Source organism: Drosophila navojoa, chromosome 5, assembly GCF_054131105.1.
Source record: "Drosophila navojoa isolate 15081-1374.11 chromosome 5, UAZ_NAV_1.0, whole genome shotgun sequence".
Lineage (NCBI taxonomy): Eukaryota > Metazoa > Arthropoda > Insecta > Diptera > Drosophilidae > Drosophila > Drosophila navojoa.
In genome coordinates, this window is record NC_142893.1 from 15451250 (window position 1) to 15470993 (window position 19744).

Consider the following 19744-nt stretch of genomic DNA (forward strand, 5'->3'; position numbering starts at 1 on the left):
AACATGCCATTCACCAATCCCACTCATACAAACACACACACACACACACACACATACAGGCAGAGACAGAGACAGAGGCCGTTGAGCGCTTGTCTGTGGTGGCGGCGCCGCAAAAAAAGAAAGCGCGTGCAACAGCAACAACAACGACAAGAAGAAGAAGAACAGCAAACAGCAGAAGAAGGAGCCGACAAACAGCGCAAAGGGGAGAAAAAAAAAAACTCAACCGTTTGGAACTGCAACTGGCGCTATATGCAATTATAAGCCTTCTCTCTCTCTCGCTCTCTCTCTCTCAGTGTGTGCGTGTGTGTAACAAACAGTAGCAAGATTTGCCTTCGCCATAGATTGACAGCAGCAGCAGCAGCAGCAGTTGGAGATAGCTGCAAACAGACAGCGGTTATTGGTGGCGGGGACCACCAAGATGCCAAGAGCTGCCAAGTTGCCCAGATCCCAAGCTGCTAACTGTCGGCCTGGACGGCTCTGTCAGTGGCAGCGCACCGGCAACATGTTGCTGAAGCTGCTGCTGCTATTGCTGCTGCACATCTTTGTTGCGCCTTGTTTTTTGATCTTTCACGCTGTAAATTATACAGCGGCAGTAACAATATTATTGTTGTTGTTGCTGTTGCTGTTGCTGCTGCTTTTGTTGTCTTCGCTTTGATGCAAATTGTTGCTGTTGCTATCTGTCTTGCTGTCAACAACACAAATAATTGTTGGCAACATTGCATGTGAAACGGTTTTCCTGTGTTGCCAACAACATTTGCCCATGTTGCGCTTGTCATAATTTGGAATGCACGCCGGCGGGCATATTTTAATTTGCTATAGTTTAGTAGTACAGTGAAATTCGCCTATGTTGTGCCACAATACAAATTGCTTTAGTTCCCATGGCGCAGTCGCATTTCGTCAGAAACCGTTTTACTATGATACCAAAAGTTATAAAATGCTTTTATTTTTGCACACACAAAATTCTTCCTAGAAAAAAAAATAATAAAACGTAATCCAAATAGCAAATCATAAAAGCTAAACTCGTTATTTCTGGCCACACACAACGTGTGGGGCGCCCAGAAGCCGGCGCACACTTAAAAAACCAATAAAAAACGAGAAAAAAAAAACAACAAATAATTGCTAATTTTATGCTCGAATAAAAAACTCAAAAGGATCAAAATGGGCACCCAAAAGCGGCAGCAGCGCAGCAGCAGCAGCAGCAGCGGCATAAATTAGTGCGAGCGAAATAGCATTATGAAAACGTCACGCACTATTAAACGAGAAAATGATCAATGGGGGCACACACACTCACACATACACGCGAGCGCGCACACACATTGGCAGAGCCAGCGTCAAACAGCAAACGCGAGCAGAGGGAGAGCGAACGAGAGCGAGATATAAAGAGCCACACACTGCCAAGAGCTGGACCACCCAAGGCGAGGCAACGAATAAAAGACCACCCACGACGCTCGGGCACATGTGTGCGTGTGTGTAGTGTGTGTAGTGAAAAGACCTTTGAAAACAAATTCAGTATTGGCTATGAAGGGTAGAGCGAGATATGCTGAGATAATTGAAATATGTACAACTTGAACATGTGCGCTGAAGTGGGCATACACAAATTTCAAAATAATAAAAAGCGACCAATGACAACCATAATAAATAAATATAAATAAAAACAAACATGTGTGCACTAACATGTGTGCATACAAGACAAGCATCTATGCATATGTAATCTGCAACGGACAGACTGGCAAGTGAAAGAGTTGGAATAATTTTGCGGCCTTAGAAATATGTATGTTGAAAAAATTTTCAGTTACTTTTGTATTTACAATGCTGCCAGATGTTTACAAATATTAGGAAAATAATTATTTTGCATAGACCGCCCTGTGTATATCGTTAGCAAACGATATATCGATATTTCAGTAGTGGTTGAGCTCGTTTGACGGCGTTGCTGTTTTTATGTGGCTCCTGTGTCAGACCGTTTAGCTATAATTTGTAAGAAGTAACTTTCCGCATCTCGGATCTTATATTCAGCTTGTTAAATTTGTTGTTGCGCAAAGATGCCACCAAAAAAGGCGCCCGGTCCGAGTAAGAAAACGGAGCAAAAGAAAAAGGAGAAGGTCATCGAGGTAAAACAAATATTGCACGTCTGCCCCATCGCTATATCGAACATAACCTCTACGCAAAGCCCACGACGGTTGACAGCCGTTCGATACAACGTCAACAATTTCACTAAATTCATACATTTTGACAGGACAAAACCTTTGGACTGAAAAACAAGAAGGGAACCAAGCAACAGAAGTTCATTCAGCAAGTACAGAAACAAGTGCAGGCCGGCGGTCATCATCCACGGCAGGATGGCGATAAGAAAAAGGAGGACAAGGAAAAGAAGTTGGCGGAGCAGAGGGAGTTGGCAATGATCTTCAAGCCAGTGCAAACGCAAAAGGTGGAAAAGGGTACCGATCCGAAATCTGTGGTGTGCGCCTTCTTCAAGCAGGGCACCTGCACCAAGGGTGACAAGTGTAAGTTCTCCCACGATTTGTCCCTGGAGAACAAGGTGGAGAAACGTTCGGTCTATGTTGATATGCGCGATAACGAAGATGACCCGATGACCAACTGGGACGATGCAAAGCTAAAAGAAGTTATCGACAAGAAGCATTCGGGTGAAAAGCGACGACCGACCACGGATATTGTGAGAATATTAGGAATTGCAATGTTGATATTCATTTAACATGAGTTTTCTTATTAGATTTGCAAATACTTTCTGGAAGCTGTGGAAAAGTCCAAGTATGGCTGGTTCTGGGAGTGCCCCAATGGTGAAAAGTGCATCTACCGGCATGCGTTGCCGCCTGGCTATGTACTCAAGCGAGATAAGAAAAAGGAGGAGAAGCAAACGGAGATCTCGCTGGTCGATCTCATTGAGAAGGAGCGTGCCGCCTTGGGACCGAATCAGACGCGGGTGACGTTAGAATCATTTCTGGCATGGAAGAAGCGCAAGATACAGGAGAAAAAGGCAAAACTGGAAGCCGACGAGGAGCGCAAAAAGAGCGACTTCAGCAAGGGCAAACAGTTTGGCATCTCTGGTCGCGAAATGTTCAGCTTCAATCCCGATCTGGTCGACGATGGCCCCATGGAGGAAGGCGATGCTGCATTCGATATTTATAAACGGGACGACGATGATGACGACAATACCGTTGAGTTTAAGGAGCTCGATTTGGCAGCACTTTCACTGGCAGCTAAAGAGGTGGATGGCTCTGGTACGATTGCATCCAATACACGATTATTGGATCAAGCTGCTGAAGCAGCCAAGACTGCCGCTGCCGAAGATGCAGCGCCCTCCGTATCCAACGTTGACACTGAGCCCGCCATTAACAAAGACTTGTTTGCGGATTTAGATTTGGCGGGTGAGCTGGATGATCTTGATGATGACGACGAGGAGGACTAGACGTCGAGTGGGGCAATAGCACGGCATTGTTATAGTTTGATATTTAATTGCATATTCTGAGTTCTGCCTTTAGCAACTTTTGATCCAATAAAATTGTGACTTCACGTGTTGCACAAATGTTGTCGTGCCACATTGCAACATTTGTGTGCCATTGCTGCAAGTTTTAAAAGTGTCGAAACTAGAAGTACTCGCAATATTTACTCCCATATTAATTACTTTAGTATTAGACGTTAAGCTAAAAACCAGATGTCGCACACACACATGTTCAAAATTCACAAATTGATCAGAGAAGTTAATTATTGCTTCTTTCCATCCAATGATGGGATACTGTCAATCACACTATCATTCCACGCTGACACCCTGGAGGCCAGCTGCCAGAGGCGTTGCAGATACAGCTGTCCGTCGGCCACGAGTATTTGCCGCACTTGTTTGATGGCCCAATTCAGGGAATCGTTGTTCGACTTGAAAACATATTTGAAGTTGCGCGCCTCGTGTATATAGGGCAACTTCTCCACGTCCGACATACGATTCCAGACCTTGGCTGCGACGATCAAACATTGCGATTTGGTCATATTGTATTCCTTCACTTTCTCATTTCGGCGAAAATGCGTCAGGAAGATTAGAAAAGATTTATCCTTGCCGAGCGTATTGAGCAGCACATGGTTTTTCCCCCGATTTTTTGTCGGTCTCTTTTTGCACTCGGAGTCGCCACGAACCATTCTGCAAACAAATTTAGACAGTCAAATGAGTAAAGATTATGTTTTATATAGAATTCGAGAATGAAATTTCTATGCTTTCTGCTCGGTATAAAAACATTTAGAGAGAAGAGATTGTGTCGTACTTGACTTTATTTAACAAAGAAAGGGCGCATACACTCGTCTTATAAAAATATATCTTAACGGACCTTATACTCACAATTAATTTAAATTCTATGAACTAATTAATTATATATATATTATTAAATATACATATATAGAGAGGAGTTACCAGAAGCCTGGCGGCAGCACGCCCATTGCTTGAGGTATTTGACGCTCACGTAAAAATTTCGATAGCAGCATTTCTAGGCGTGTCTTCGGACCGCCCTCATCGTAGGCCGACAGCTGCGGCATATATATATTCTGTATGTAGAGCAGGAGCTTGAGGAAGTTCATGCCGTAGGCATGCCAAAGCTCGAATCCGAGTGTCTGCAGCATCTCCATGATCATGGTGGCGCATATGTCCGGCAGGGGCTTCAACTGTATGATGTGGGTGAACCAGCGCCACGCCTCCTCCAGGCCAAAGCAGTTGTAGGGTCCATCGGCTTGGCGGCCAGGCGTGATGATGACCGCCGCATAAAGCCGAGCAATGCCCGTTTGACGCTTGAGGAACATATCCGGCTTCTCCAGCTGATTGTTCTCGGTGATGCGATAGCCCATTGTCTTTAAATACTGCTCGGGCGTTTGATCGGGCTGCTGGGGAATCAAGTAAGGCACCAGATATGGCGACTCCTTGTACATGTAGGCCAAGAAGATCTTTCCAAAGTCGGGCAGCAGCTTCCAAAAGGTGACAATCACGGAGGCAAATGGGAATGCGGCCTGTGGATTGCTGGATATGGCGGTGTCTGTTTGGCTAACAAACTTTTTGGCCATTAGCAGAATGCAGTAATCCCTAGCCAATGGATGATCGTTTATGGTAATCGTACTCCCATCCGTTGTCCTCACCGGCTGGCCCGCAAAGAAATTGTATAGCTTATCAAAGTTGTTCTTCAGATGCTGTGCACTCGTGGCTGTAATCGCGTTCAATGGCAAGTTGATGGTGCGCTGGCAATTGGTGCGATACTTCTTCCATGCCTCGTCCGTTTGAAGTGGTTTGACCGCATCCACTTTGCTCTGATACAATGCAATGATCTCGTTGTAGAAAGCCAAACGTGTTGGATGCACGTAACTGGTGGAGATGTTGCCTTGGGCTGAAGCCGGGGCCGGGGCCGGGGCTGGGGCTGGCGCTGATGTGGCTGGAGCCTCTGTATTGGGTGCCGCCTGTGCTGCAGTTGCAGTCGTCGCTGCAGCTGCTGCTGCCGTTGCCGTTGCAGCGGCTTCAGCTATCGCTTTGCGCTCAGCTGCCAGTTGCTGCTCTTTCAGTGCCTGCTGTTTCTGTTGCTCCTCCGCTTCGGCCTGACGCTGCTTCTCTTGCTCCTCCGCCAACTTTTTGGCCTTGTCCAGTTGCTGCTGGTGCTGTTCCGACAGGTGTTTATGTAGATTCTCTTCCAACTTATCCAGGCGCTGGCAGTACTGCTCCGCTGTGAACACACAGCTCAATTCTGGTGGATCGTGGCTGCCCATTTTTAGCTTCTCCAATAGCTGATCGAACAGTTGCGCCAGCTCCCGCAATTCACTATTTTGAGCGGCACACGCCTGCACGGTGTCCTTGTCCAGGGCCAGGAACAGCTTTGTCACCAACTCGTACTTGCTACAGAATCGCCTATGACAACGAGAAACCCCCTCGACTATTAATAAATGTAATTTTTGGTTATTTTGCTTAAGCAGCGCGTTCTGCTCGCGCTGCTGCGCCTCCAGCTCTGCTTTGGCCAGCTGCTCAGCCTGTTTCTGTATGAGTTTATTGCTCTCTTCCCGCCTTGTCCGGCTATTGATATGCTTCTGCTGCTGCTGCTCTGTGTTACGCTGGCTGGCAAAGCGTTCACTGATCGCCTTCTGTTGCCGTTCCTTAATTTGATCCAATTCGTAGCGCACACTACGCTTGCACTCCTTCTCTATCTCCCGTTTGACAATGCTTGCATTTATGTCGTTTAGATCAGGCCCAACGCTTGGCAAAATCTCCACGGGCGATATCTGTTTTGTTGGCATGGTAATTGATAATTGGGAGAGGGCGCTTTCTACTGGTTCGACGTGTCTTGATTGCTTGTCTTGCTGATTGGGGGGTTTTTCTGCGCGTATTGGTTTCTGATCCGGACCAATTGTGCGAGGTCCCGTGCAAGTCAAAGACGCCATAGCCGCGTGCTGAAGTACCGTATGAACATTCATCAGACGCGTATTGTCTCGCACTAAGTCCTCCACGCTCTGAAATAGATTATTTTAATTTATATTTCCTAAAACACTCTGTAAACTAACCATTTAAATTAATTTATAATTGTCCAAATATTTAACAAAATATAGATGGCGGTGTGACGCCGGACGATAAAAAAAAAAAAAAAACAAAACAGCGCAAAGAACCGACTTGACCACTAATGAACTAGTTCTATTGAACCCCATTGTCAAACGAACTGCAAGCAGTTCAATTAGACTTTTAAATAACTTAAGATTCGCAATTAAATTTGTAATTTTATATACATTTTTATTGCATTTAAGTTTAATTTAACATTATAAGTAGCTAGATTCAATTGATTAGATTACATTTTTAAATGCAGCTGTTGTTTGATTAGATTTATTGTTTACATAAATTAACTGTGAACATAAACAGCTGATTTGATTTATTCTTCAACTATCGTAAATTGCATGTTTTGTGATCAGCACAAAGGAACATTGCAAAACAAAGATTATGAGGCTGTACTTAAAGCTATGCATACATAAAACACAATTATAAATATATTTTTAGAAAAATTTAACTCCATGGCTGCCGTCCATTTCAATAAGTTCACATTTGCCCTTCTCTTCGAGCAGACGCAAAGCTTTTAGCAATACGTCTTCGTCCATATTATGAAACTCCGTCTGAGTGCTATTTTCGCCGGCGACTAACTCGTAGAGAGTACAAATACTATTCGTTTGTCCAGTCTCTTGTATCCAATCATATACCATATTTCCGTACTCTTCCAATGTGTACGAATACACTTGCCACTCCTGGCGTCGTTTGTCCAGTGGGGCAGCATGTCCGCTTTGTTGCAACTGCTCCAGTATGAGCAGTATTAGATCAGGCGACAATCGTCGATTTATAGATTCATTATAAAATAATGGCAGGTTTTGATCGTTTATACCAATTGTAAACCTATTTACATGTTTGAGGTATTTCAGAAAGAGATCTGTCCACACCTTCAGCTGTCGACGGCGTGTTTCTTCATGCGGTTGCAAGCTATAATACATTAATGAGTAAATTAGCCACAATAATGTTTTTTTTATTACTTACGTGAAGAAAGGAGGGAATGTGTACTCCCACGGCCATTGGAACTCGGCCATTGTTTTCTTAAAATTGACGTCATGTGCGATGCACAAAAAACAGATGTTCAAACGGAGTTGTTACTAAGCTATCGATTATTCGTTTACTAAAGCCGTGCCACAACGATAATCGATAAGATATCGTCTCCAATTTGAATTCCTGATTTCCAAGCTGAAGTAAACAATTTCGAATGCATTTAATTTTCTTCTTTATTTGTCTTAATTAGAAAAATTGTGTACATTAACATTTTTATTCCATACAGTTTGAGTTCATTTCATCTTTGCTATTTGTTGTAATTGTTACATTTCCATCCAAAAGTAAACATGTAGAGACAAAAAGAAGTATTATATAGATATCGGCATTTGCTTTGCATTATAATCATATCCATTTACATATATACTTATATCAGATATATATATATAAATATATTCTTGATCAATTTTATATTTAAAGTACTAGGAGGCGCAACACTATACATTCAATATTTCTTTTTTTTCTTTCGTTTCTTTTGTTTTCAATATATATTTTTATTTAGTTTCTCTTGATTTTACTTAAACCATCTGCTGCTTTGCCCTAAACTGCTTTCCATTACACCTATTTAAATTGAATGCTGTAGTAAACTTATGTGATTTCTTTTCAATTTTGTTTTTATCTTTATAAAATTTAGAAGCATCTCGTGCCTTAGAAGTAATTTTTCTGTGTGTGTGAGTGAGTGTATTTGTGCTCATTATAAGTTATCTTTTCTTATTTTGCTGTTTTCTAAATGGCTTTGAATTAGGCTTGATTTATTATATTTAATGGTAATTTGTATTCTTGCTGGGTTGAAGGAGAGAGCTGTGCAGGCAGTATATATTTAATAGTAATATTTAGAGTAATATTATGTTTCTTTTTTTGCACTTTGCTTTTGTCTTTATTTGGTTTTTGTACACATGCGTGGAAATTATCTAGAGCCATATATATATATTTAATTTAATATATATATATATATATATATATATATATATATATATGTATATCGGGAAACAGGTGTGTCTCTTTTATAGTTCAGTTTTGTGTTAGCTAGTTTAAAGAGTTTTACAGTTAGTTCCTAGTTAACAAGTGAGGTTTGGTTGAAATCTTTCTTTACTAGATAAGTAGGTATATTTGTTTTACTGTTTCGGTTTTCCTTTCTTGCATTGCTAATTCTAAAGACATTTAACTTTTTTTCTTGTCTCGTTCGTATAGTAAAGCGCTCTAATAATTTCTTTGACAGAAATGAACGGTTGTAAAAAATAAATGCCCTATAATTGTGCTTTAAGCATATTGATGAAAATTTACACTTGAAATGCTTTGCTGGTTTTCTTAAAGTAAGTTCAAAAGAAATGCAATAACAAATGGCAAAAAATTGAAAATTGTACATTTCAGCCTGTGAAACGAATATTCGTGCATCTAAGCTTAATTTACAGCACGTTCCATGAAAGCTAAACATACGTTTTTGTTGCCATAAATTTGAAAACAAATCTTCAGCAATAAAAACAGAGCTATAGACCAGAAGTCTGTGTATGAATATAAAATATTGCCAAAACAAACAAAAGTTTTCTTTAAAAATATTAATTTGCAAAAAATCAAATAAACAATATATATATATGCCTTATAAATTACATAAAATACATAATATGCTCGCCCTAAATATCATTTACATACAGTTCTCAGATCTTACACACATATACACATATGGTGTAATGCTATTGGTATCCTACTTAAAAATGGCATGTGGGTGACCTGTATGCGCTTCACATACGTTATACATTACATATTACATTATACATATACATACAGTACATACATTTATATATCGAGTTGGTATAAATTGTGAGCATCGACAATATCCATTTCATTAGCATATTGCATTCATTTTGCTCCACATTGGTTGCTTGGTTGTTTAGCCTATGGTCTAATTGAGTTACATATACATATAAAGTTTTGGGATTCTCGAATCACTGCACGTATAGCATGACATGACAGCATGTTGTTTCACACAATGCTCCATATTTCGACTAATGACTAATACTAGAGGTATAGCTAAACCTAAGCTACAATTTTTGCCTAAGACAACGATCGGCTGCTGCCTGCCATGCAAGTTGTGGAGGGCTGCTGCTGCTATTGGCTACTATTCCTTGCTGCTCTGCTTACTTGGCCAACGGTTCCAGATAGCAGCGCACGGTATTATTCTCATCCAACATGGCTGATAGGTGACGAGCCTGTTGCTGCTGCTGCTGTTGTTGTTGTTGTTGAGTGTGATGGTGTTGGAGATGGTGTGCAGGAGCATGCTGGGGATTGCTGTGCGATGTGTGCGACGACGATGATGTTGTGGACTGTGGTGATAGTTTTTGTAACTGCTGACGCTTCTGTGCTGGCGTCTGATTGGCCGGTGGCAGCGGCGGTCCTGCATTACCATGACCAAACAGCTCATTTACCGCCAAGCGTGCGTTCGGCGACTTGGCATTCTGCTGCTGCAGTTGCTGTTGCCGGTATGCGCCACGCATGGAGCCCTCACCAACGCCGCCGCTAACCCCAAAAACCGCGCCATTGTGGTCTGGGTGGGCTGCTGCTGCAGATTGGACCGATGCTCCATAATCAAGGGGCATACCATTCTTTCTCTGCTGGCGTCTGCAAATAATACTCAAGTTTAATCTCTTTGTCTATTGAATCAGTTGATCGAGTTACTTACTGAAACCGCCGTTTAAAATCCTCGTCTTGGAGCGCCATCAGGCGACGCATTCGCTCATCACTTTGAGGTGGCAATCCGTGCGTATCATCATCAATATCGCTCTCATTATCCTCATCATCACAGACGCTGTCGTGCAGCTGTTCCGCTGCTGTCACCTCGTCATCATACTCATCATCGTCATCGTCATCGTCATCATCATCATCAGCTGCACAGCGCCGTGGCGGTTGCTTCTGCTTTAGTTGCTGCTGCTGCTGCTGTTGACTTCTGGAGGTAACACTGCCTCCGCTTAGACTGCCACCACCATAGCGACTTCCTCCGGCAGCTACAGCGGCACGCATATTGTTGAAGACGCCCGTGCCAACGCTGTTGTTATACACCTCATCCACATCAAAGTCGCCCACTTCATAGTGCTGCACATCCGAGTTTCGGTTACTCAGAATCTCCTCGTAAACAGGCCCTCCAGCATCGCCGCCGCCGTTGCTGCTCCCGCCTTGATTGTAATAGGCATCGCCATGGCCCATGCCCATGTTTATTCCTAAGCCCATGCCCTGGCTAAGATCACAGTTGGAATGCTTATTTCTATACTGTTGGCGTTGTTGTTGCGCTAACAACTCCTGTTGGTACTGCGCCATGTGCGGCGGCGGCGCTGGCAGTTGCTGTCCACCCACACGTCTCTGCTGGTGCTGCAAGTGCAATAGGTGTGCATGCTGTTCCGCCTGCTCCTCATCCGAGGATAGCTGTTGTTGCTGCTGCTGCTGTTGGCGTTGCTGGCGCAACTGCTGTTGCTGTTGTAGCTGCTGCTGGTAGTAAGCTGCATTGGGTGGGTCCAGAGCCTCAGCATAGTGTGGATACGCTTGTTGTGGTGGCGGCCCCTGTTTCATGCCGGTGGTCTTCTTGTACGATGGGTAAAACAACACCTGCGACGTGGCCGTGGCGCGACTGTGAAGAGATCCGCTGGGCGATGCGGGCACAGCTCCAGCCCCGCCTCCGCGCTTTTTCTTGCCGTGCTGGTTGTTGTGCTTCTGTGTCCAATAAAATACCTCATGCGCTTGCTGCGGCGAGGCGCCTCCTACTCCACCCACAGCTGCTCCAACAGCACCGCCAGCATTGTTATAGTATTCACGTTGACCTCCCGGCGGATGTTTCCAGCTGTAGTAGTCTGGCTGATGATAGTACGTTTCGCCCGGTTGCTGCAACTGCTGCTGCTGCTGCTGTTGCTTGTGTGCGAAGATCAAGTGCGTGGAACCAGCTGAGCTAGTTGGCGATGCATGCCCCACGCTAGCCATTCCAGTGGAACGCAACGTGTTCCGCTCGAGCACAACCGCCCCAACTGGCGCTGGCTGCAAGCTGCCCGTTAGGAGTCCGCTCTTGAGTGTGCGACGCTGCTGCGCTTCGTTTAGCTCACAGTCAGAGCTGGCGCCCATAATGATGGCGTCCTCGGCAGCTGGCAGATCGTGTTGCTGCTGCTGTGCATCCACATCGCGAGCTTCGTCGCCCGCGCCCAGCGGCAATTTCGACTTTGATTTGGAGAGTGTGCCGGCAGACTGGTTGGCAGTATTTCCGACTCCTGGGCCGCCATTACCAGCCACCACACCCGAGGAGATTGATGTCTTCGAACAGCGCAGGCATTTCGGCAGCCAGGCATGTTGCCGCACATATTTGCGATATTCGCGTCGAATTTTCTCGTTTTGTATGCAATGGAATACGAATATATAGATGCCTAGCAGCGTGTTGAAACAGATGAAGCAGTAGCCGTAGATAGGGGCGGCGTCCTCGTCTAGCTTTGCGCCGCGCAAGTAGAAATAGGCACAGCACCAGACGGCGCTAAGCAGCAATAGAAAGACAAACGAGCAGCGTATGTCGAACCTAAACACCCAAATACAAGTGAATTTGAATAAGGAATGTGCAAATGAATATAGATCGTATAGAAGGTGCAACATACCGCACATTGGCTAAACGCGTGTGCTCCTTGGTCTTCAGGGCAGTACGACTCTTGCGACGCATGATGATCCACGACAAAAAGGTATAGGTAATAGCCGCCTGTTCAGAGAGTTGGTATATTAGGCAATGCACTAGTGAATGCTTTGTACTCGAACCTACCGCAAAGAATAACAAGACGGGCGCCACAAATGTGGAATAAAAGAGCGCATTGGCTTCCATGAGGACACAGTAATCATTTTGCGTATATGTACTGGGATCGATTACCAGCGAAATGGCCACCACACTGAGTGAGAGGCCGTAGGACAACAGATAATAGCAGTTCACCTTTGGCGTCTGATCCACTTCCAGCAGCAGCTCATCGGAGGTGAGCGTGGAGTACGAATGGAAGGCTGCGCGTAAGTTTGAAATGTTAGAAGTGGGCGCTACCTAATGAGACCTATTAGCGCTTACCTTCATAGCAAAACCAGGCGGTGCCCGAGAGTATGGCACAGTGCAGAAAGACGGTTATGAACCCACAAAATATGCTTGTTTCGGTCTGTTCAATTCCCAGCAGAAAGAGCAGCTCAATGGCCAGCAGGCAAATGTAAATGCTGCTATAGATCGAGGTGCGAGCAGACTGCAGAAAGAAAGAGAGAGAGAGAGAGAGAGTGAGCGAATGAAAGTGGAAGGATAGTTCGAGGATTGCGCGAAAGTAGGAGGAATTTGATATATAGTCGTCCCAAATGGTATTTCGTTTCCTTTAACTCAGTCTGGCTAAATTTGACTTTGCATCTCAACTTAATTTAGTTTACAATAATTTTGGGTGGTTTTTTTGGTGGTGAAAATATCCGAAAATAAATTAATAAAACATTCTACGACATTTACAACATTTAGCGCATAAAACAAAACATGAATATGAAACAAGACACGAAACAAGCAAACATGTATAAAATGTATATAAAATAATATTAAAAATACACAAAATACAAATATTTACAATGCAAAATGAGAAACATTTTTATTATTAATTACACACACAAAGAGAATTACGAAAATGACAAAAGAACTAAATGCATAAATATTAACTGGTTTTTTAAGTTAATTTGTTAAACAAGGAAATTCACATAAATTAATCAATTTGTTAATGTTCAATTGTGAGAGTATTCACAAATGATTTCATAGCATGCCAAACATTAATATTTCACTAGCATTAACTAGTTAAGAAAATGCGCTAAACTTATTTCAACTACAATAACTAATGGGAATAATCTATGGAGGTACAAGGCTAGGGCGTGGTTTACATTTGTTTATGAAAGTTTACTTAATCAAGAAATAAATAAACAATTATGCAATTATTAATTGTTTGTACTTCTTCTCAACGCCCAAGCCTGGCACTAAAGTCTTCTGTTAAGAATTGTGTTAGTTCTGTTAACAAATACAAATTAAGTTACTTAAGCTTTATATCACATGTGCATGTTGCCCAAAGGCAATCGCTGCATTTATATATATCGAACTGTCTAGCCAATAGACATTATGAATATATATCTGTCTAGCTATATGTATATTGTTTATATAGATATGTAGCCTAGCCTAGCCTACAATTGTGCAATTTTCTTATTGTTTTCACCACCACCACCACTTATATTGCAAGTCATCCATATTAGCCTGCATTATGATGTTGTTCGTGTCCAGCGCGTTGCTGCCATCTACGTTCAGATTATGATTATGCTGCGAGTGCTGTGTTGCATGCGGTTGCTGCTGCTGCTGTTGTTGTAGTCGTTGCTGCTGCAGCTGCTGCTGTTGCTGCTGCTGCTGCTGTGCCTGTTGTCGCGCATGCAGATAATTGTGGCTAATATTTAAATTATTGCTGACAGCAGCATTGGCAGCAGCTGCACCCACATGGGCCGCATGTTGCTGCAAAGCAGCAGCAATTGATGCCGCTGCCGCAGCAGCAGCAGCTGTTGTCGTTGTGTTCGATGCACCAGCCGATTGGCCGCCATGAGGATGCAAATTCAAATTCAGATTGTTCATTTGCATGCCGCGTTGCGATTGATTTATGTTGTGGTTATTATGACCATGGGAGAGCACCACAGCAGCAGCGGCAGCAGCAACCACCTGTTGCTGTTGTTGTTGTTGCTGCTGCTGCTGCTGTTGCTGGTGATTGTAATTCAAATTGTTACGATGCGAGTTGCGTATGGAGTTATGCTGTATGAAATTCGTGTGCTGTTGCATATTGTTGTTGTTGTGATTATTGTTCGGGCCAGTTGGCGTTGTGAGTGTCAATGATTCGTGGGTCTGATCGCGTATATTATTTTGCTGTCGCCTGCTGCTGCCCGCCCGCTGATGCGGCAATTGCGTAGAACTTGCGTTTCTTACCTTAACGAAGACGCCGTTGAAGAGTTTGAGCGTGAGCAGCGCAATGATGATGAATACCACGCAAATCGCAACGCTAATATAGATAAAGATACGCATATTGCCATCGAACATGGTGAACAGCGAGTGCTGGTGCTCATCGACAACATCCATAAGTATGGCAAAATTAGTCAAATGATTGCAGCTGCAGACGCTGTGCGTGCGATTCGTTGACTCGAGACTGCAGCCGTTGGCGGACCAGGCACTGTAATCAGAAATTATTGTTTATATCAAATGCCTATAACTAGTTAGTTTTAGTTTGTATTTACTGGTCAATATAGTTCCAAAAGACACAGGTGGGATTGCTGACATTCTCGGTTTTCAAGTGCTTTAGCACTAGCGTGATCGGCTGCGAGAGTTGTATATGTCGGCCTTTGCCCAAGCTGGCCGAGATCACCTTGCTGTTGAGTATGCGAATGCGCTGCTGCATGTCTCCAGCAGCTGCATCACTGTCATTCGATAAAATAGCTGTATTTCGCACTGCATAGATAAGGAATAATATAATTATTATGAATTTGCACACAAGTATTATTATTAGAGACAACTTACCATAGCTACGTGCACTTTTCAAATCGAAATGATCGTAACTGGGCTTCAGTATGGATTCGAGTCGATCAAACGCCGCAAATACAATGCGCACCAGGCCACCTTCGCTGTTCTCGATAAGCGCTGTGCGTGGCAACTCAATGCGATCCGAGCTAAGGGGCCATTGATCAGAGTCGGGAAATACGACACTGCCGTGAATAGTTTTTGTTTCCAATACGCGAACAGAGAGCACTAAAAAAAAGTAGAGATTTACAATTGTATTGCTGTCGGCATAAAAAACATATCAGATTCAGGCACTTACATATATTTTTGACCTTCTGCACTACGTTGCGCTCCCTGATGATCGTATCGGCCAGCAGAAAGGCATTGTACTCCAGCCCAGTTAGCAGAGAGGTGGCCACTCGCATCTGATCCTCCGGATTGAGATCTAGCCAAGAGGACAGCTGCGATTCGTCGAGTAAATTGGAGCCAGTTTTGACAACGCCATGCAGCAACTCCATAATGATAGCCTCACGCTGTCGCTGATCGGGAAAGGTTTCCTTATCGTGCAGCATCTTCTCAGACATGGTTTGTATGATCTTGGTGGTCACGAGCATGTCGCCGCCATAGAGCGTCTTGCTGCTGGTCACCTCGGATAGGTCGTTGGCTATCGACGTCAAAGACGAATCGCGTTGGTTAACACGCATCTCGAGGCTATTTAGCCAAAGGCTGCGGCACTGTGTCAAGTCTGGGGTGAGTGGATGCCACGTGGGCTCAAAGTTCCGAAGGCGTTGATTGACCTTATGCGCCATGCTTACTGGCGGCTCGCAGCTGCTGCTGTTGTGCACGCAATCGCCTCCGTTGTTGGACGGTTGGGGTGTTGTGCTGCTGGCAGCTGGCATATCGTCGTCGTATTCATCGTAGCCCGAGTCGGGCAAACGTTTCATCAGGACGCAACGCCACTTGGCAATGCCAGCAGCACCGCCTGGACACGGCTGGACATTAACGTCGCCCACGCGCGTCATGTTCCAGAATAGGTTGCGCGCATGCATAGCACCGCAAAACAATTTGGACTCATCATCGGTGCCCATGCCAGCCGCATTTAAATTGATGTTGTTTATGGTGCGCACCACATTGCCAGCTCCAGCACCACCGATGTTAACGCTGTTGTTGGCCGCACTGGCTGTTGTGCCTGGAGTGCGATTCGGAGAACTCTTGGTTGTGAGCAACGTGCCATCGTCGCTGCCAGCACCACCGACGCCCGTCAATATCCGTGTATTGGATGGCGATGTCACATTGCCAGTGCTGCCGCTGTTGCTGCTGCTGCTGCTGCTACTGCTAGGCTTGGTGGGTACGGTCTCGTCCGAGTGATGGTGATGATGATGCAATTGAGGTGGGGGCGGCAAGCCATCGTGCCGACCACCTGGATGCTTGGTCGTTGCGCTAGTAACGCCCTTCAGTCTGCCCCCAGGCAGCGCAGCTGTGCTGCTGCTGGGCGTCGAATGTGTGGGCTGCACTGCATTGATGCCATGAATGCCCACAACGCCAGGCAGGCTGGGCAGACGCGGTGGTAGGGGTGGCGGCACTTGTATAAGACCGCTACCATTACCAAAGATGGGCGGCCCATTGCTGAGCACCCACGGTGGGGGACTTGGCCTATTTGTGGTCGTCGACGTCTGAGCCGCCGAAATGCATTGATAATGCGCCTCCAAATATTTGTGTGTGCCAGGACAGGGGTCACCGAACATGCTGGTGGCTGCCAGGACACTGCAGCTCTGCTTGTGCGAGCATCTGTGAAGGGGAAAGGATTTATTTATATATAATATGGAATGTAATCAAGGGAGGCATACTAAATCACCCTTTGAATAAATTATATGTATTAAATATTAATTAGCTTGAATAATTATAGCCAAAGGAAATTATGTTAATTACGAAACTATATCTATATTATGAATCAATATTATATAAACTATATAACTATGTTCATTTCTTAGATTCGCTTATAACAATTATAATTGTTTATCAAGCTTACTTTGAATTTAGCACGGTGAGACTTTTTGGAAACATACAATTGACGCTCCACTCAACGTTGCCATGATCATTGCAGATGGTGATCGAGAAGCGGCCGTAGTTGGCTCGTATCAGATTGATTAGGTCGCCCGGTTCGCATTCGATGGTCAGTTGCTTACCTTCGCAGGCGTATGCGGTTTGATATTTGGGCGCTGTAAATGTTTCTACATGAGTAAATACGTATTTCTATATGATTTCATTCATTATAAATATATATATATATATAAATAGATGGGTATATGAAATAGAGAAATTGATTATTAGCGCTGCGTTGATTTGTTGTAGTTTGGTTTGGTTTGGTTTTGGTTGGTGATTGTGGTTCTGCAAAGACACTTACAAGCTATATATGGAGCATATACATACATATATATATTATGTATATATAGAGATAGATATATATCATGATACACGCTTTTACGATGCCTGCAATATACTTAGTATGTGTGGTGGGTTGGTGGGTCGTTAGCGATGCTTTGCAGCAAGTAGAATAGTAGTCATAAATACCAAATCCTGCCAGGCACAGCTCACTGAACTTTCGGGTCGGCCCTCGTCCCGAACGCTGTCATCGCTCTCGTCTGGCTATCAACTCTTCTATGAGTTTATTGAACTGTAAGCAAATGGTTTTTATATTTACTTTATTTGTTATGCGTTTTTGTGTTTACTGATAGCAAAACTGACGGTCAAAAAAGAAAAATATTTAGAAACGATTGATAATATTTTATTGAGCACTTCGGGTCAATTCTAAGGTCTCAGGCGATAAATTAAATATGTTTTTAATCTATGGGATAGGTTGTGTAAGAAATGTTAATCTTTAAAGTCCAATAGGAGTCATGTTTTTAGTGGTTGTACTCTTTTGTACTTATTTACATACATATGTACTTATGTACTTAATATTGCATTGCATTATACCCATGTTATTCAAATAAAATCTTACGTCAAGGAATGTAGTTTGTATAGCACACATTGGCACATTTCTGAGACAATTTAATTCAATATTTAATTTTATATATTGTTATCTAACTGGATACATAAGAGTTAAAGCTGTGCATACTTATTAAGTAAATATTAGTGTACTCTGAACAATTGGAATGCAAATGTTATATTGTCTAATCATGACTTTTAACGAGTTTAAATATACACAGCACAGTACGATTACTTTAAAAATGAATTAAAGTTCGCGACAAAGTCTGGGTCGTAGGCCAATGCATTTAAATGTATAGAATATTTTCTTGGCATATACATACATATATAACATCAGTTCGACTTACTAAAATATTATATTTATTCAAATGCAAAGCGCAACTCATTTTATTTAGGAATTTCTTTTACGACTGCATTGATTTTCATTCTATAATATATTAATTAACTGTCCAATACAACTTGCATGACCTAATTAAGGGTTAAAGTTCACTTACCACGATTCCCCAATTCGTTCAACGCCATTTGCAAGCCACACCAAAAGGTATGAACGAGCCACAGCTGAAAGTAAAAAAAAAAAAAAAAAATGAGGCCATTAGTCACATGTGTATGTACATATTTACATGAGAAATCGAACGAAGGAGAGATAACTTAAAGGCAAAGCAAACAGAAGATAAACACCAAAATGGAGTCTATAAATACTCATACAAGATACAAGCACACACACATGCATGCTTGTAAGAATGAATATATATTTGTATATGTATGTATGTATGTATAAATGTACACACCCTTCATTTGCCGCTTTTCAAACGAACAAAGACTCGTTTCTTTTGTACACTCAAATTGCATTCGTAAACTGCAGTTCCATGTAGAGAAAATTTGACGCTGACTGCGCTGCCGCTGCCGCTGCTGCTGGTGTTTCGACATGTCACACACACAAATGCACACTAACACAATCAAGTTATTTTAGCTTCAGCGGAGACTGCGCTGCCTCGGCCAGCGGAGCACCCTGACTGGCCATTCTTTTTAGCTCTTTCATATGACTTTTTAAATACATTTTTCGGCACGAAATACATGAATTTTGTTTTTGTTTTTATCACAAACTATTTATTATATTATAAATTTATAGTTTAGTTTATATTTCTTTAATAATTGGGCTTTTTAAGACACACTTTAACAGAACACGACTGCACTTGCTGACGTATGAGATCCGTATGAAACGGCGAAGTTGGGAAAGTCGCTTGAGAATGAAAACTGGTTTTGGTCTGAGGAAGTTTCGCGTTTTAGTCTTTGGTATTTGATTGATTAGCTAATGCCAACAATCATTAATTTATATTATATAACGCATTGAAAGTGCTTATTTTATATTGTTTATATTATTAACAGCCGTTTAAAACTATTTTCTCATAATTTTATGCAGGAGCAAATCACAAGCCACTTTCGTTCAGAAAAATTCTGTACACTTGAATGGTAGTCGGTGCGAGGAAAGAGGACGACAATATAAGCAAGCTGAAGAATGTTTTATAGTGCTGCCAACTCGTTTGGAAGGGCGGTTTATTTGAATTGTAAAAGAGTTTATTTTCTCAGTAGTAATTGTGCATAGGGATATGAAACAAATT

General features: G+C 43.0%; 5 protein-coding genes across 6 annotated transcripts; 1 reads left to right on the top strand and 4 right to left on the bottom strand.

Moving 5' to 3' along the window:
- Positions 1-1872: 1872 nt before the first annotated feature.
- Positions 1873-3608, top strand: LOC115565043 (zinc finger CCCH domain-containing protein 15 homolog). The gene is made up of 3 exons (XM_030390004.2): positions 1873-2108; positions 2234-2671; positions 2729-3608. Exons 1-3 carry the CDS (start codon positions 2040-2042, stop codon positions 3422-3424), a joined length of 1203 nt encoding a protein of 400 aa, XP_030245864.1. The 5' UTR covers positions 1873-2039; the 3' UTR covers positions 3425-3608.
- On the bottom strand, positions 2757-4254 carry LOC115565045 (uncharacterized). The gene has a single exon (XM_089260898.1). It carries the CDS (start codon positions 4141-4143, stop codon positions 3721-3723), a length of 423 nt encoding a protein of 140 aa, XP_089117024.1. The 5' UTR covers positions 4144-4254; the 3' UTR covers positions 2757-3720.
- Gle1 (Gle1 RNA export mediator) lies at positions 4255-6681 on the bottom strand. The gene is made up of 2 exons (XM_030390005.2): positions 6529-6681; positions 4255-6477 (listed from the first exon to the last, which is right to left on the bottom strand). The coding sequence occupies exons 1-2, from the start codon at positions 6529-6531 to the stop codon at positions 4408-4410; spliced, it is 2073 nt and encodes a 690-aa protein (XP_030245865.2). The 5' UTR covers positions 6532-6681; the 3' UTR covers positions 4255-4407.
- Positions 6682-6810: 129 nt separating this feature from the next.
- On the bottom strand, positions 6811-7660 carry Vps25 (vacuolar protein sorting 25). The gene is made up of 2 exons (XM_030390011.2): positions 7538-7660; positions 6811-7483 (listed from the first exon to the last, which is right to left on the bottom strand). The coding sequence occupies exons 1-2, from the start codon at positions 7585-7587 to the stop codon at positions 7009-7011; spliced, it is 525 nt and encodes a 174-aa protein (XP_030245871.1). The 5' UTR covers positions 7588-7660; the 3' UTR covers positions 6811-7008.
- A 98-nt stretch (positions 7661-7758) lies between these two features.
- Positions 7759-19597, bottom strand: Cirl (Calcium-independent receptor for alpha-latrotoxin). Of its 2 annotated transcripts, XM_089260694.1 has the most exons (13): positions 18914-19597; positions 18620-18683; positions 17709-17811; positions 17167-17356; positions 15457-16925; positions 15159-15386; positions 14879-15089; positions 14574-14814; positions 12669-12834; positions 12378-12607; positions 12220-12317; positions 10278-12143; positions 7759-10216 (listed from the first exon to the last, which is right to left on the bottom strand). In XM_089260694.1, exons 4-13 carry the CDS (start codon positions 17199-17201, stop codon positions 9736-9738), a joined length of 5025 nt encoding a protein of 1674 aa, XP_089116820.1. In that variant the 5' UTR covers positions 17202-17356; positions 17709-17811; positions 18620-18683; positions 18914-19597; the 3' UTR covers positions 7759-9735. The 2 variants fall into 2 exon arrangements, with proteins under 2 accessions (XP_089116820.1, XP_089116819.1); XM_089260693.1 differs by having other exon boundaries at positions 17167-17811.
- Between the last annotated feature and the right edge of the window lie 147 nt (positions 19598-19744).